At 41.2% G+C, this 13897-nt stretch overlaps 1 protein-coding gene across 3 annotated transcripts; it reads right to left on the reverse strand.

Annotated features, from left to right (window-relative positions):
• Window positions 1–3794: 3794 nt before the first annotated feature.
• On the reverse strand, window positions 3795–9997 carry LOC100383379 (uncharacterized). Of its 3 annotated transcripts, XR_004849933.1 has the most exons (7): window positions 9586–9997; window positions 6491–7424; window positions 5901–5959; window positions 5701–5814; window positions 5418–5554; window positions 4819–4990; window positions 3795–4143 (listed from the first exon to the last, which is right to left on the reverse strand). XR_004849933.1 is itself a non-coding variant. In NM_001366817.1 (6 exons), exons 1-5 carry the CDS (start codon window positions 9792–9794, stop codon window positions 4864–4866), a joined length of 1503 nt encoding a protein of 500 aa, NP_001353746.1. In that variant the 5' UTR covers window positions 9795–9875; the 3' UTR covers window positions 3857–4143; window positions 4819–4863. The 3 variants fall into 3 exon arrangements, 1 of the variants encoding a protein (NP_001353746.1); XR_004849932.1 differs by having other exon boundaries at window positions 5701–5959; NM_001366817.1 differs by lacking the exon at window positions 5701–5814 and having other exon boundaries at window positions 3857–4143; window positions 5864–5959; window positions 9586–9875.
• Between the last annotated feature and the right edge of the window lie 3900 nt (window positions 9998–13897).

The following is a 13897-nucleotide window of genomic DNA, read 5'->3' on the forward strand; positions in this document are numbered from 1 at the left end:
GTGATCCTTGTTGTAAGGGCAAGAGACTCCAAGTTGTGGAGATTCCTCGCAAACGGGAAAAGACTATAAGGAAAATACCGTGGTATTCAAGTTGATCATCAGATCACTTAAAAGGGGTTGAGTGCAACCCTCGTCCATTGGGACGCCACAACGTGGAAGTAGGCAAGTGCTACTTGGCCTAACCACAGGATAAAAATCGTGTGTCTTGTGTCACTTTCTCTGTGATTGTTGTGTTCACAAGAACTCGCTTCAAACTACTTAGCCGTACTAACACTTATAACTAAGTTTTGTGGCTATTAGTGTTTGATTTTTACAGGATCACCTATTCACCCCCTCTAGGTGCTCTCACCAGCCTCGGTAGAGCAACTACTGTGCCCGGACCCCATTAACGGCCCTACGGCGAAGCCGACTACACCTCAAGTTTCTTTAATTAATCAGCTAAGGGCGTCCCATTCCACCCTCATGGTTGCACTGTTATCCCAGGTGGTCTCTCAACGAACAGGTCCTTACGGAGTGGTACTCAGAAAACAACCTGAGTCCCCTAAAGTATCACAAATTCATCATCATAATCCAAATAACATCATCGTATCATAAATATTCTCATCATGTTCGTTGATTAATGTAGAGCAATAGCATGAAGCTAACCATAATAGCCCAAAAGGTAATCAAGGACAAGGTAAATACAAACTAGTCAATCCTTAGGTTTCAATTAAATAATGCAGGACAGTGAATTATAAAGTGCGTAGGACATAATGGGTCAGAGGACACTTGCCTTCACCAGGTTGTTGCTCAGGGAAGCCTCCGGCAACACACTCAGGAACCACTGACTGCTCGTTGTCTACGCAAAGCAATCATGCATTCAACACATTTGGGAAATGATAAAGGAACAGTACAACAAACGTGTACAATCAAGTGAACACAAGTCCAATAGAAAAGTACAAACACCAAAGTGAAATCTAGATTCTAGGATAAATAAATATACTTAGGGATTTGTGGTTCTCTAGATACTGCTTATCTTAGTGGATTACATAACTTACTACAGTCATCTCAATGGATTATTAAAATTATGCCAGAGATGGGTTCATACATTACATGACATTAACTTCACAAAGTTAATCACCTAGTTATCATTAGGGTTTTCCTTTTTTTAAATAATAAACCATTACTTTAAATGCACCTATAGCCTAGGCATAAAATTAAGACATGCAGACAGTCAAAGATAGTAATTTTAACAGATAGAGAATAATTTTATGAACGTTCTGCAAGTTGAACCACCCAATTTGGAGTTCATATGCAAAAGATATGAAATAAACAAGTTTTAGAATTCAAAATACAAAATTAGACCTATTTCTGCGATTAAATATAAGCTTGGGGTTCTTTCTGCAAGATCCTAGGGGCTCGGTTGCAAATTCCAGGGACGATGGGTTCTATTTCTCGGAATCCGAGGGTTCTTTTTATAAAACTGCAAACTGAAGGGATACAGGGCATCTTCAGCCATCCGATCACAGCTCGACGATCGAGATCAGTCCCGAGCGCGAGAGCACGCATGCGGGCTGACAGGCAGGCCAGGGGCGTCATCGACTGGGGGCACGGTGGGTTGACCAGTCGGACTCGAGCGAGGCGCAAACGAGGCCGACAGCTCAGGCAAGGGCTAGGCGCGGACACCTGACAGGTGGGGCTTGGGGTGAGTTGCGACACTAGCGGGCAGGGCCCTCCATTCAGCGACACAGAGGGGGAGAGGGAAGAAGTTGGCGTGGGAGACTACCAGTGGGCCCCAGATGTCGGGGTCCTCGTCTTCCCCGACCGCGAAATAGAGTGTCGCTCGTTGGTCGTGGCCAACGGCGACGCGAGGAGGGAGGCGCGCGCTGACGTCGGTTGTTGACCGGAGAATCACGGCGCGGCAATGAAGCACCGCCGTCGACCCTCATTGGCGAATCACGCAATAACAGAGAGAAAACAGGGATAAAGAAAAAGGGAGGCGGCCGACGATCCTTACCTCGGGCGGAGCTCATGCGAGGTCGACAGTTTCCGGGCGCGGATGCAACGGCGACACCGGACGAGGCGGAAACGGGGCACTGGCGCGGCGCGGTGACCATCACGGCACGTGCATGGTGGAGCTCGGCTCGGTGCGACGGAGGTCAGGCACGGGTGGGCGAGAGGGGGTGAGCTAGGCGCGGTCTGCAAATTAGGTGGCCGAGCGGGGCTGCGGGGGGATGGAATAGGGGCCAGGCACATGGGCGGTTGCTGGAGAACGTGTGTCGTGGGCGCGTCCACAATGGCGTGCGCGAGAGGAGGGTACAAGGTAGTGGGCAAAGCTAACGAGCGGGGCCCACTGCCCATTGCTGCGGCTGGCAGGGCGGGCCCATGGACAGAGGGAGAGGAGGGGCGCGTGGGGGCGCGCGACTGCGCCGACAAGGTGGGCCCACTCGGTAGCAAAAGCAGGGAGGGGAGAGGCGGGCGCGCGCTAGGCGGGCCGAACAGGCCGAGGGGGAGGGATGGTTGGGCTTCTTTGGTTTTCATATTTATTCAATACATGTTTCAAATTCAAATTTCAAATAATTCAAACATGTGTATCAAACAAAAGAATAATTTAGGCTCAGCATGATGCAACATGTCATGACTCTCATAGGTTTTGATATAGTAAAGAAATAATTAATCTCCCACCTAATAGACATAATTCTAATAAAAAGGAAGTGAGAAGAAATCTAAAGAGAGAAACAAGAGGTAACACCTGAATTTGGTAGGCATCAGAGAAGAAATTTTGTACCTCCAAATTCAGGGTGTTACGTCAAATCCAATGACCAAATGTCATTTGTATCATCCTTTCTCATTCATCGCACAGTAACTCCACGCCTCCCCTCCCTCACTCGCTCTGTCCTCCCCTCCCGGGGACCGTAGCATTAGCATGAATAATAGACTATCCTCCCCGGGACCGTAGCATTAGCATGAATAATAGACTACCCTCCCCGGGACCGTAGCATTAGCATGAATAATAGACTAGTTGTAAGAATTGGTGAGATACTCTCATCTAAAAGGATAATCATATTTTTTGGGCAACTATTATCTTTGTAATATCTAGTGAGATACTCCTTTATTTCAAAAAAAGAGGATAATCATATTTTGTACAAAGTCACATTTTGTGAGCTTTAATTAACCGTCTTTAGTGAGTGATAATATATCATTCTCTTCGTTCCAATTTATAGTTCATTTAACTTTTTTTTTCTTAACTTTGACCGACCTATCTTATTAAAAAATTCATAATTATTACTGATTTTTAGTATAATATCATTTAGCTTATAATATACTTTAAGTAGGTTTTAAATTTACAAAACAATTGAATAAAACAAACCGGCCCAACTTGTATAAAAAGGTTAAACGAATTATATAAATTGAAATGGGGGAACAACATCTATTCTAATTGACTTATCCCTGATCAAAATACGCTGATGCTTACCGTTCAAGAGTCAAGACTGGAGAGCAGGCAGGAGTTGTTAACTAGGTGTCCAGCTAATAATTGACACCCTGCTTTCTTTTCAGACTAACCATTAGCTAGGTGAAAAAACGGGGCCTAAGAATATGACAGGTGCATGCTCAATCTCAAATATATCATTAGGTCCATGATACTACTCACTCCTTTCATAAATATATAACACCGTAGATTTAAAAAAAAACTTTAACCACTCGTATTATTCAAATTATTTATTAAAATGTATATATATATATATATATATATATATATATATATATATATATATATATATATATATATATATAACACATACATTATATACGTATAGATAATTATGAATATATATATATATAACACATACATTATTGTATAAATCTAATAAAAAGAAAAACGAATTTTAATTTGGAACGGAGTGAGTACATCTCAGCTCTGGGAATGATACATTTCAATCACCTACGAGCTACGTCACCATCACAAGGATTACAAAGACAAACCCTCTTATGCTCTCAGTGATAGTTTATTTTGCCGACCTTTTTGTATTGGGTAGCCACAACTGAAGTAAACATCTCTTGGTCAAATCGTTCAACACAAGTCACCACCTGTACATCTGGAATCTTACGCAATCTTTAGAAGATGTCAGCTAAGTCGTGAATCCAGAGGAAAAAGGTACTTCACTGCAACGAGAACAAAATATTAAACAAAAAAATCAGAGGGAAATGGCACTTCAGATGATCAGATCTGTTGAGGCGGTTACACAAAAGAAGCGCTGCCATAATAGACGCATACAAAAAGTGCAAAGATCGCACAGCTCATTAAAAAGAAACCTAGAAGACAAATTATGATAGTTTTAGTGTGTAGAAGACAAATGGGTTGTAAAATTAAGAATGCAAATGTGCAATAAACAAATAGGTGTCATAAGAACAGGATTGATTAAAAGATAAGATGCAAAGTTCAAGAAAGGAGCTAAATCAGTAAAGATCCGGGGTGAAGTTTTGTGATCACTCAACAAGAGGCCCAGGGATAGCATAAGTCAAATTACAGTTTGGACCATTTATGGGCCTGTTTGTTTGGGATTATAATTTATAATCTGCCCAGATTATATAATCTAACTTATTTTGAGCTAAGGTTTAGGAGGTGTTTGTTTGGAATTATAATCTGCCCAGATTATAATCTGGGCAGATTATAATTCCAAACAAACACCTCCTTAGTTTAAAATAAGTTAGATTATATAATCTGAATATGTTATAATCCCAAACAAACAACCCCTATGTTCACTAATCAAGTTCACCATGCACTTATCAAGTTATCATGCACTCATACGTACATTTCCTGACAAAGTGAGCACATACCATAGCATTCTGCCAGGAGTACAGCTGCATTCAGGCCAAAACTTATCATGCACGCTTATCCTCCGGAAAGATATGCATGTTTACCATATCTCCGGTTCCTTTCACCGCACTGCCTACTAGAGAGAGCCCTTCCTCATCAGCTCCCTCACCTGCATCCTCTGAATATGCAAACCTGCACATGACAGGAACAATGAAAACTGAAAACCTAAGTTGGAATTGTGGAAAAGCACGGCGAAAAACTCCATGTTGTAGAAGGCATTGCCATGCTTAACTGAGATTAATTATCAAAATGAAATACACATCTCCAAAGATTAAAAGATTTGATATATAGTTGAACAGGGAACATCTTCATGGAAGATAGAAGTTGCTTTACAGCAAAGTTCATTATGAATATTATAAAGAATACGTTTGTAAATCTGTTTCAGAATATATGCTTGTGCTGCCTTCTTCACAGGGTAACAGTATAAATTGATGATGATGACAACTTATATAATGAGATACAGTACTACAATTGGCACCACATTATTTACAAGGAAAGCCAACCAAAATAAACAATCCAACTCAAATGAGAAATATAAAATGCAAAGTCAAAAATTTACCCTGTTGGATTGCGAGATGGAGACCAAAGGATGCATATGATGCCGAGGAGGGCATAGGAAAGGACATTCCAAAAGGAGGGGATGATCCAAGCCCGTTGCCAAAGTTCACTCAACGGGTCAGTTGCATTGAAATATAGCTGATTCAAGACAAAAACAAGCCAGGCCATAGTCAATATGAATTGCAGAAAAAAAGGTACTGTTTTAGGGTTTTTTTCTCAAACATTTATCAAGCAGATCTATGATTACAATGGCTAAAATGAAGTGTCTATGGACATCTCCAAACCTATTTTATGATCACCACATAGAAGAGGGAAAACGACATAAAACTTGGCTCTTGCTCCTCCGCTCATTCCCATGATGCAATTGCTTTCCATTGCCTTTGACCGTTTTATCATATCTACATTACATGGACCACATAAATGAACTTTAGAGTTGATAAAAGATACCTCGTAGCCAATCCAAGCGATTGAGATAAGCACTGACACAGCCAGAGAATTTGTAAACTTTCTATATAATTCAAGTTTTGCCATGCTTCTCCGCAGCTGCAAAAAAAAAATGAGCACTGGGTATGTGACAGGGGGGGAAGTTATTTCGTTAAGATATAGGCACAAAAGCAGGGCTACTTTGTAGCAGTGAACATGTAAAACACATGACAGGCAGTCATAATTTAGTACTGGAAAAGTAATACAATGTGTAACTAGCTAAGGATTGTAAACATGTAAGTGAATGGACTATGAAGCCAGCGTTAGAATCAATCATACATGACCATACTACATAGTGTTAGTCAGTTTTGATAAGCTAGAATCAGGGCTAGACATATGATTACCTTTCCCATGTACTCTAGCCAGAATAGGGGTATATGAGTTGATTAGGCAAGGATCAATCCGTGATTGGGTGTTTCTATAAACCCTGTGATCCTTGCCTATATATGTGTAACCCCTCTACCCTGGTATTCATCAATCAATACTATTCTAGCTACATTTCTACACATAGTAACAGTCTGCATGGTCCATAACCTAGCTAACCATCAAAGAAAACATATTCTGGGACTAGTAAGGCCAGAAAGTGGTTACCTGCAGCTTCTCCAAAGTTCTAGAGAGGGATGAAAATATCCAGATGATAAAGGTAGCATCAAGTACAGCGACAGGCAACACTAGGAATAGCCTTGTCTTTCCAGAGAAGTCATTGATATTTCCCAGATTTTCAACAAGTTCAAGAGCTTCTGAAGCAACAAAATAGATGAAACCAAGAGCAGCAACTCTTGATGTTATGCCACCCAATGTGGGTAGAACAACACCATAGCCCATTGAAACTACTAATAGAAGAAGCCGAGAAACAGTCTTCTTCACAGCTGTAAATGTAACTGCCCACAAGGTAATGCCCATAGGTCTTGTTCCAGTTGAATTAAAGTTAGCATACTCAAAATACCAAAAAGCCATTTCACACATGCCAAGAGCAATAACAGCTGTTATATGGTAATGCAGCTGCAAAATGTCCTTCCAGCATCGCACAAACTGAATGAACCATAGAAGTCCAAGTACAAGATATGCAAGTGACATGAAACCATAAAATGTCATCATTGGAGCCATTTTACCAGGAAGGTAACCCTGTGGATTTCTCCAAACAGTTCTTCCTGTAATCTTCAATCCCTTAAGTTGAGGATCACAGAACATAAAATAGAGGTAATACATCCCAGTTTTGTTTATCGACACAATTTGAGTTACCATAGTGGTTTCTTCATTTTTACCATCAAAGAATGTCTGGATCCTCTTAGGCCAGTCGGGGTTCTCAGGATTTGGACGTATGATCACCTCACCTACTCTACAAGATTTCTCCTTATCAAGCTCAGGTGTGCAACATATTGCATCAGAGTGCAGATATGAACCTCCAATTTTGCCTCTATCCTGTATCTCAACAATTATAGCCTCCACCAATCCTGTCTTTTGTTGCATCTCCTCATGCCTAGATGCTGACTCCAGGGTGCGACGAAATACAACGGTGTCAAATCTGAAAATTAGTCCATTAGATCACAGAAGAGTAACAATTTCAAAGACATCTGACCATGTTATTCTTATTGTCATGATTAACCCGTGCAGTTTACCACGAAACTGTTTGTGTACAAAATGCCTAATGACATGGATGCTCCAAAACAGTTGACCTAATGTCCACTACTTCACTAATCTGCACAGTAAGAACAGTGACACAGCATGTGCCGTACAGAACCTAAGCAAAATTTACAGTCTCTCGCATGTTTATGGCATTAAAGCATGCCAACCATACTATAACTTGATCCAAGCAGTGATTGTTCGTATCCTCTTATTGGAGGCTTGGTGCGAAGATGCAGTAATGCTCCCAGATTCCAACCTAATAAGTCATAACACGGCAACCAAAACAAAAAAAAAAACTGAACTATGCAAGGTGGTCAAACACACTTTGGCACACACTAGACCACTGCAATTCAGATATAACACTAACTTTCTTTTAGCAGCTGTATCCAAACAAGTCAACAGATCAGCCTACATGAAACCAATTTTAAAACAAATGGCTTGGTTCCTCACATACATAATATAAAAAAACAGTAGCTAGGAATGGCAAACACTCAAAACGCAAATTAAGAACTAACAGTAAAAGATAACTAGTCAAGGCTTCAAGCTGCCTGCAACATAGTGGATCGCAAACGACTAAAAGGAAATAATCAACTTTTAGGACCTACTGTAATCCCAGCCTCATCACATGCTAGGCAAACAAAACTAGAGCTGAGCTAAGCATCTCCAACTGTTATTTAAAAAGGTTTCCAAATCTCAGTTTAAGGAGTTATTATAAAAAAACACGTCTCCAATAGTACCCTAAACGATGTTGCTAAATTTAAGAAGTTGCTATTTTATCCTTTCTTGTCCCCACATTTGGCAACCTGAGAGTGACTCCTCAAAACACTTTTTCACGCGAAAGTAGTGTTCTATGCCTTCTGTTTTTATTCTCTTTTATTTTTTATAAATAAACTCCAGGCTACTATGTGGAAAAGAATTTTGCTGCATGTTAGACTTTTTTATTTCTGCAGTTTGCAATTTAGGTCATATTTGGAATCAATTAATCATAGAGATTTGTGTCTGTTTTGTACGTAGATTTTTCTGTACGCGGATTTTAGAACCATTGCAAGAACAATATCGTGTTTGATGGGAAGAACATAAAACTTTCTAGAACGTGAGAGGGAGAAGAGTTTCTAGCTGACATAATTTGAAATATTTGGCAGCTAAAAAATAGAGAACTACTACAGAACACATATTTTTTACTTCCTACTATCATTTAGCAACTACTCACATCTGTCTTTAGAGCAACTCCAGTAGTTTTCTAAAAGACTTCCTAAATTAATAATTTAGGTAGTTAACATAAAAATTATTCTCCAACAGTTCTCTAAATGAACTTTCTAAATTTAACAACTTATCATCTAACCTCATTTTCTCTCTACATTTGGCAATCATTTAACAACTCACTAAACAAAAATGTTGACTGCATTATATAGTTTTTGTGACTTATTTTTTATGTGGATAAATACAAAACAAAATTACAACCTATATTTAGAGAACTATTGGAGAACTCACATTTTTTTACTCCAAAAGCCATTTAGCAACTTCTTAAATCTGTGATTTAGAGAGCTAAAATTTACATAACTATTGGAGTTGCTCTTAGGGAGCTATTTTTACAAAACTACTGGAGATGCTCAAGGCCACCAAACTGACTACGACATGCACTAGATCACGACTCACATAAAACAATAACTACCTTTTAACAGTTGTTCCAACTAAGTCAATAGATCAGTCTACCACCCTACCTGAGCACAAAACTGCAAGAATTTCCACTTGATCCAACACATAATACCAAAAGAAACTGCGGGGCCCTAAAAATCGGCCCAAATTCCCAAGACGCAACTTGTCCGCAGAATTTCCTGCCGCCCCAACCAAACCCTCTTATGCTACTTGTCGTACACACCATTATCCCGGAAGTAGCTCAGCCGGGATCAACGAAATGCGCCGCATTCAATAGTCTCATCTGATCCTGCCCACCAGCACCCCCTCGATGCGTACGAGGTCCGCAAAACCCTAGGGGCGCGGGGAAAGGCGAGGCGAGCCGAGGGAGTGAGGGCCGGGCGGATGCGGTGGCAGGCGCGTACCTGATGAAGGATGCGGAGGAGTTGGACGAGTGGTCAGACGCGTAGAGCCCCTCGCTCCCACCGTGGAAGAAGAAGGAGTTGGCCCGCGGCGCGAAGTCGCCGCCGCCGTACTCGTGGATTGAGGCGTGGGCGCCCCGGGCCGCGAAGAGGGCGACGAGGGAGAGCCCGAGCCCGAGCCCGAGCGCGAGCGAGAGTGTGGGTCGGCGCATCGTCGGGATGGCGGGCGCGGGCGTTGGCGGCTGCCGCTGCTCTTGTTTCGGATGCTCCTCAGGAGGAGGGCGGCGATGGATGGAACTGGAAGGTTCGAAGGCTCGTCTTGCTGGCAGCAGCAGAGGGGGCGGCCGGTGGGCGGTGGGGGATAGCGAGTTCACTGATACGTGCAAGGAGACTATATAAATTCTACGTAGTGCGGGCGTGTACAACCTTTTAAGAAAGGACAATTGTGTAAATGACCTCGATTCAACGTCATCCAGTACACTAATGCAGCTAATGATGACTAAGGTTACAATGTTTGTTTCATAATTCATCCAACTTGATTATATTTATTTAGGTCAGATCGTTATGAAGTTCACTGCATAATAATATAATATTCCTTCCGTTCACAAATATATAATATGGTTGATGTTGGTCACTTGTTCTCAATAGAGCATATCTAATGCACATATAAGATTGGTGCACATGGTACACATATTAAATCATCACCACTTATTTTAGATCTAACGTCTCTAGTTGATCATTCAATTTATAAATAACACCTTTCACTACTACACACTACCACGTTGAAGGGTGTCCTTAGCGAAATATATCAAACAACTAGAGACGTTAGATCTAAAATGAGTGGTGATGATTTAATATGTGCACCAATCTTCCATGTGCATCAGAATGTTCTATGTTCTCAAATGCTATAAATTAAGAATAAGACAACACAATTGTTAATGGTTAAAGACATTTATCCTTTGAAGCATTATTTTCTATCGATGAAGGTCGTGAAGGATATACCTTCATCATTTCAGCATATATATATATATATATATATATATATATATATATATATATATATATATATATATATATATATATATATATATATATATATATATATATATATACGGATGTAAAAAATTAAAAAAACACAAAGAATAAAGATAAGGTAATAATAATTATGTATCAATAATTTATTTATTTTTTATTCCATAAACATGGATAAACATTAATAATGTTCATATTACATTGATACTTTCGGCTTGTCAGAATGTGAGGGTGCGAGAATGACGCGAGAGTGATTACAATCCAGTGTGAACAGTACGGTGTTACTGTTCATCTATTTATAGGAACGAGACGCAGCCCGAGTAAAAGTACATTTATGTCCCTGATAACTATCTATAATCTTAACATGAATTATTGAGAACTGTATGGTCTTTAGCCTCTTTCAACCATCATCATACTTGAGCTTCGTCAACATGTCCAGCCGAAGTCTCTTGGCTTCCAGCTTCGTCGCTCATTCTTTATTTCCCTTCGTTTTGTCATAAGAGAGGTCCTTCATTCCAAGGCCGAAGCTTCTTGTAACTATCCATAATCATGCTGAAAACATATGGTTAGTCATGTTTTTAGGACCTTCGGAAGAGGAAGGCCCCCAACAGTAGCCCCTCGCAGTATTAATTTGTTTCTTTGTAACAAATTTAAATTGCGATGTGAATGAAGGCCTTTAGCCGTAGGTCCGAAAAACACCTTCCCTTCGCTAGAATAGCAAACGACACTGACATGCTGGACCCACCAAATCGCGGAGCGTTAGGCGTATAAATAGGAGCCCGAATTGAAAGCGTTTATTGTGCCATTTCAGCTGCTTACATTGTGCTCGCCATTTTAAACTTTCTTGTTTTGTCGAGTTTTGGTCGGATTTTAAGCTTCAGCGTTTCAACAAGGTTTGATTTGATGGCTGACGAGAAGAAGACTGTCGACCCGGCGATGTCCGAGTTTTACGAAGCTATGGAAAGAACCAATGCAGAAAAGATTGTGCATGAGACACTATCTGGGATGTCTGAGAGTTCCTGTGATAGTGAAGATTTTGATGCAGAAAGTGAGAATGAGGGTGCCGAAGATCAGCCCTGGATACCAAGCCATATTGTCTTCGGGAAGTCAACAATCAAGCAAGGACAAATTGATGCAATGAGGGGAAGGTACTTTCGTAACATTTCTATTGTGAAAGCTGGTGAGGAGAATAATGTCCCCTGCCCGAAGCTGACGAGGTGGTCGTTTTTAAAAGCTTCATGAAAGCAGGGCTTCAGTTCCCTCTAGATAAGATACTGGTTGAAGTCCTAAAAACTTTTGAAATTTTCCTACATCAGCTTACTCCCGAAGCTATCATCAAGATAGAGATCTATATTTGGGCCATGAGGAACCAAGGGTTAGAACCAAATGCAAAATGCTTCTGCAACATGCATGAATTGTCTTATGAGACGAAGGCCACCGGAAAAGAGCAATATCACAATAATTTCGGTTGCTACGACTTCATAACCCGCTCTGAGGTGAGCAACCCAGTTCCAACATTTCGCAAGAGATGGCCGGGGGCCTGGATGCAGGAGTGGTTCTATGTGAAAAATGATCTTATTGAAAGGGAAGATATCAAGGGGATTATCCAACGTCCTATATGGTCTCACTTCAGCATTAGGAGACCATCCCTTACCCTTGGGAACGACATACAAGCGTGCCAAGCTGCTTTTAACACAGTATGCACTTACATAGACACCAGGGACTTAGTTCAGGAAATATTGCTTATAGAGTGTGGCCACTCGGAAGTGGATGGGAGATGCCGAAGGAAACTGCCACTGGGTCCAGCGAAGGTGGTTTGGTCTATCTGAAATATACATTGAAGTATATGAGCCAGTTCGATGAGCCAAATGATGACTGGTTGAATGCCATCGAAGCAACTAGTGATGAACTGCTTGGTGCTTACTCAAGGGCTAAGGATGATGCTATGACAACAGCCTTCGGGGTCGAGGCAAGAAGAAACTGAATAGAGTTTTTGATGTCATCAGATTCGTGTATCCGGACTATTGTTATCATGTGCGAAAGCAAGGGAAGAAGAGGAAAACTGTTACTTCGGCGACTTCTAACACGCCGAAGTCAAAAAATATTAAGGTTCTGACTCGCCGGCCTAGGGCTGGATAATGAGCCAGCTCGGCTTGTTTTGGCTCGGCTCGTTTCTAGCTCGTTAGTGTAATGAGCTAGCTCGACTCGCCTCATTATAACAACGAGCTAAAAGTCTAGCTCGGCTTGGCTCGTTAGCCAGCTCGAGCTGGCTCGATAAGCTCGTGAGCCATACTAACAAAAAACACGAATCCATGAACATATAAGAATATAAGTGTATAAACATGTATATAACAATAACATACATTGTAAAATAAGAAAATAAATATTTAAACCACTTCCATAGTTCATAGTTTAATACATCCATTCCATATCACCATGTCTAATCTAGGCAGCACTCCATCAATCCAAAATATTAATATGCAACATGAGTATGCAGCCATATGTGACATACCCACATATCGACTTACACATCAAATACAACAATCAATCATAGGCTCATAGTCTATGGACTTGAACACATCAATTTTCACTCACTAGTTAAAAAAGGTAACCAAGAGATAATTTTGAAGCTAGCATGAAAATAGACACAAAGGCAAAATCTACTTGTCCTCCACTCTAGGTATCCAATGGTACGCTCTCTTAAACCTCTTAGGTAAGCACCAACATCAAATGAGGACCTCTTTAATTGAAATTCAATATACAGCTCTATAATAAACAAGTAAAATGTTGAATACCTACTAGCTACTTGCCACCACACATTGTTTCAACGATGATTTGTTAGGGCTCGAGACTCGAGATCCAGGAGGTCGAAGACTCGCAACGCAGTTGCTGCCTTGCGTTGCTGCCGCCGACCGTAGAGTCACGGTCCGTGGAGTCACCGTTTTGCCTGGTGAAAATGATTTGTCCATTTAGATGTATCAGGGTTTCTTCTTGGGCTTGCTAAGCTATGTGGGCTATTGAGTTGTTGACTTAGCTTGTGTAGCTCGCGAGCTGCTCACGAGCTAGCTCGAGCCAGCTCGTTAACGAATCAAGCTAAAATGTTGGCTCAACTCATTACAAAATACAAACGAGCCGAGTCGAGCCGAGCCACTAACGAGCCATGTCGAGCGAGTTATCGAGCTTCGAGTTTTTTGTCTAGCCCTACACCGCCCTAGGCACATTGAAACGGCCGAAGTGCCGAAGCTGATTGAGGGGTCTTCTTGCGCTCTGAGCCCCATTGCCC

This window comes from Zea mays, chromosome 1, assembly GCF_902167145.1.
Source record: "Zea mays cultivar B73 chromosome 1, Zm-B73-REFERENCE-NAM-5.0, whole genome shotgun sequence".
NCBI classification, from domain to species: domain Eukaryota; kingdom Viridiplantae; phylum Streptophyta; class Magnoliopsida; order Poales; family Poaceae; genus Zea; species Zea mays.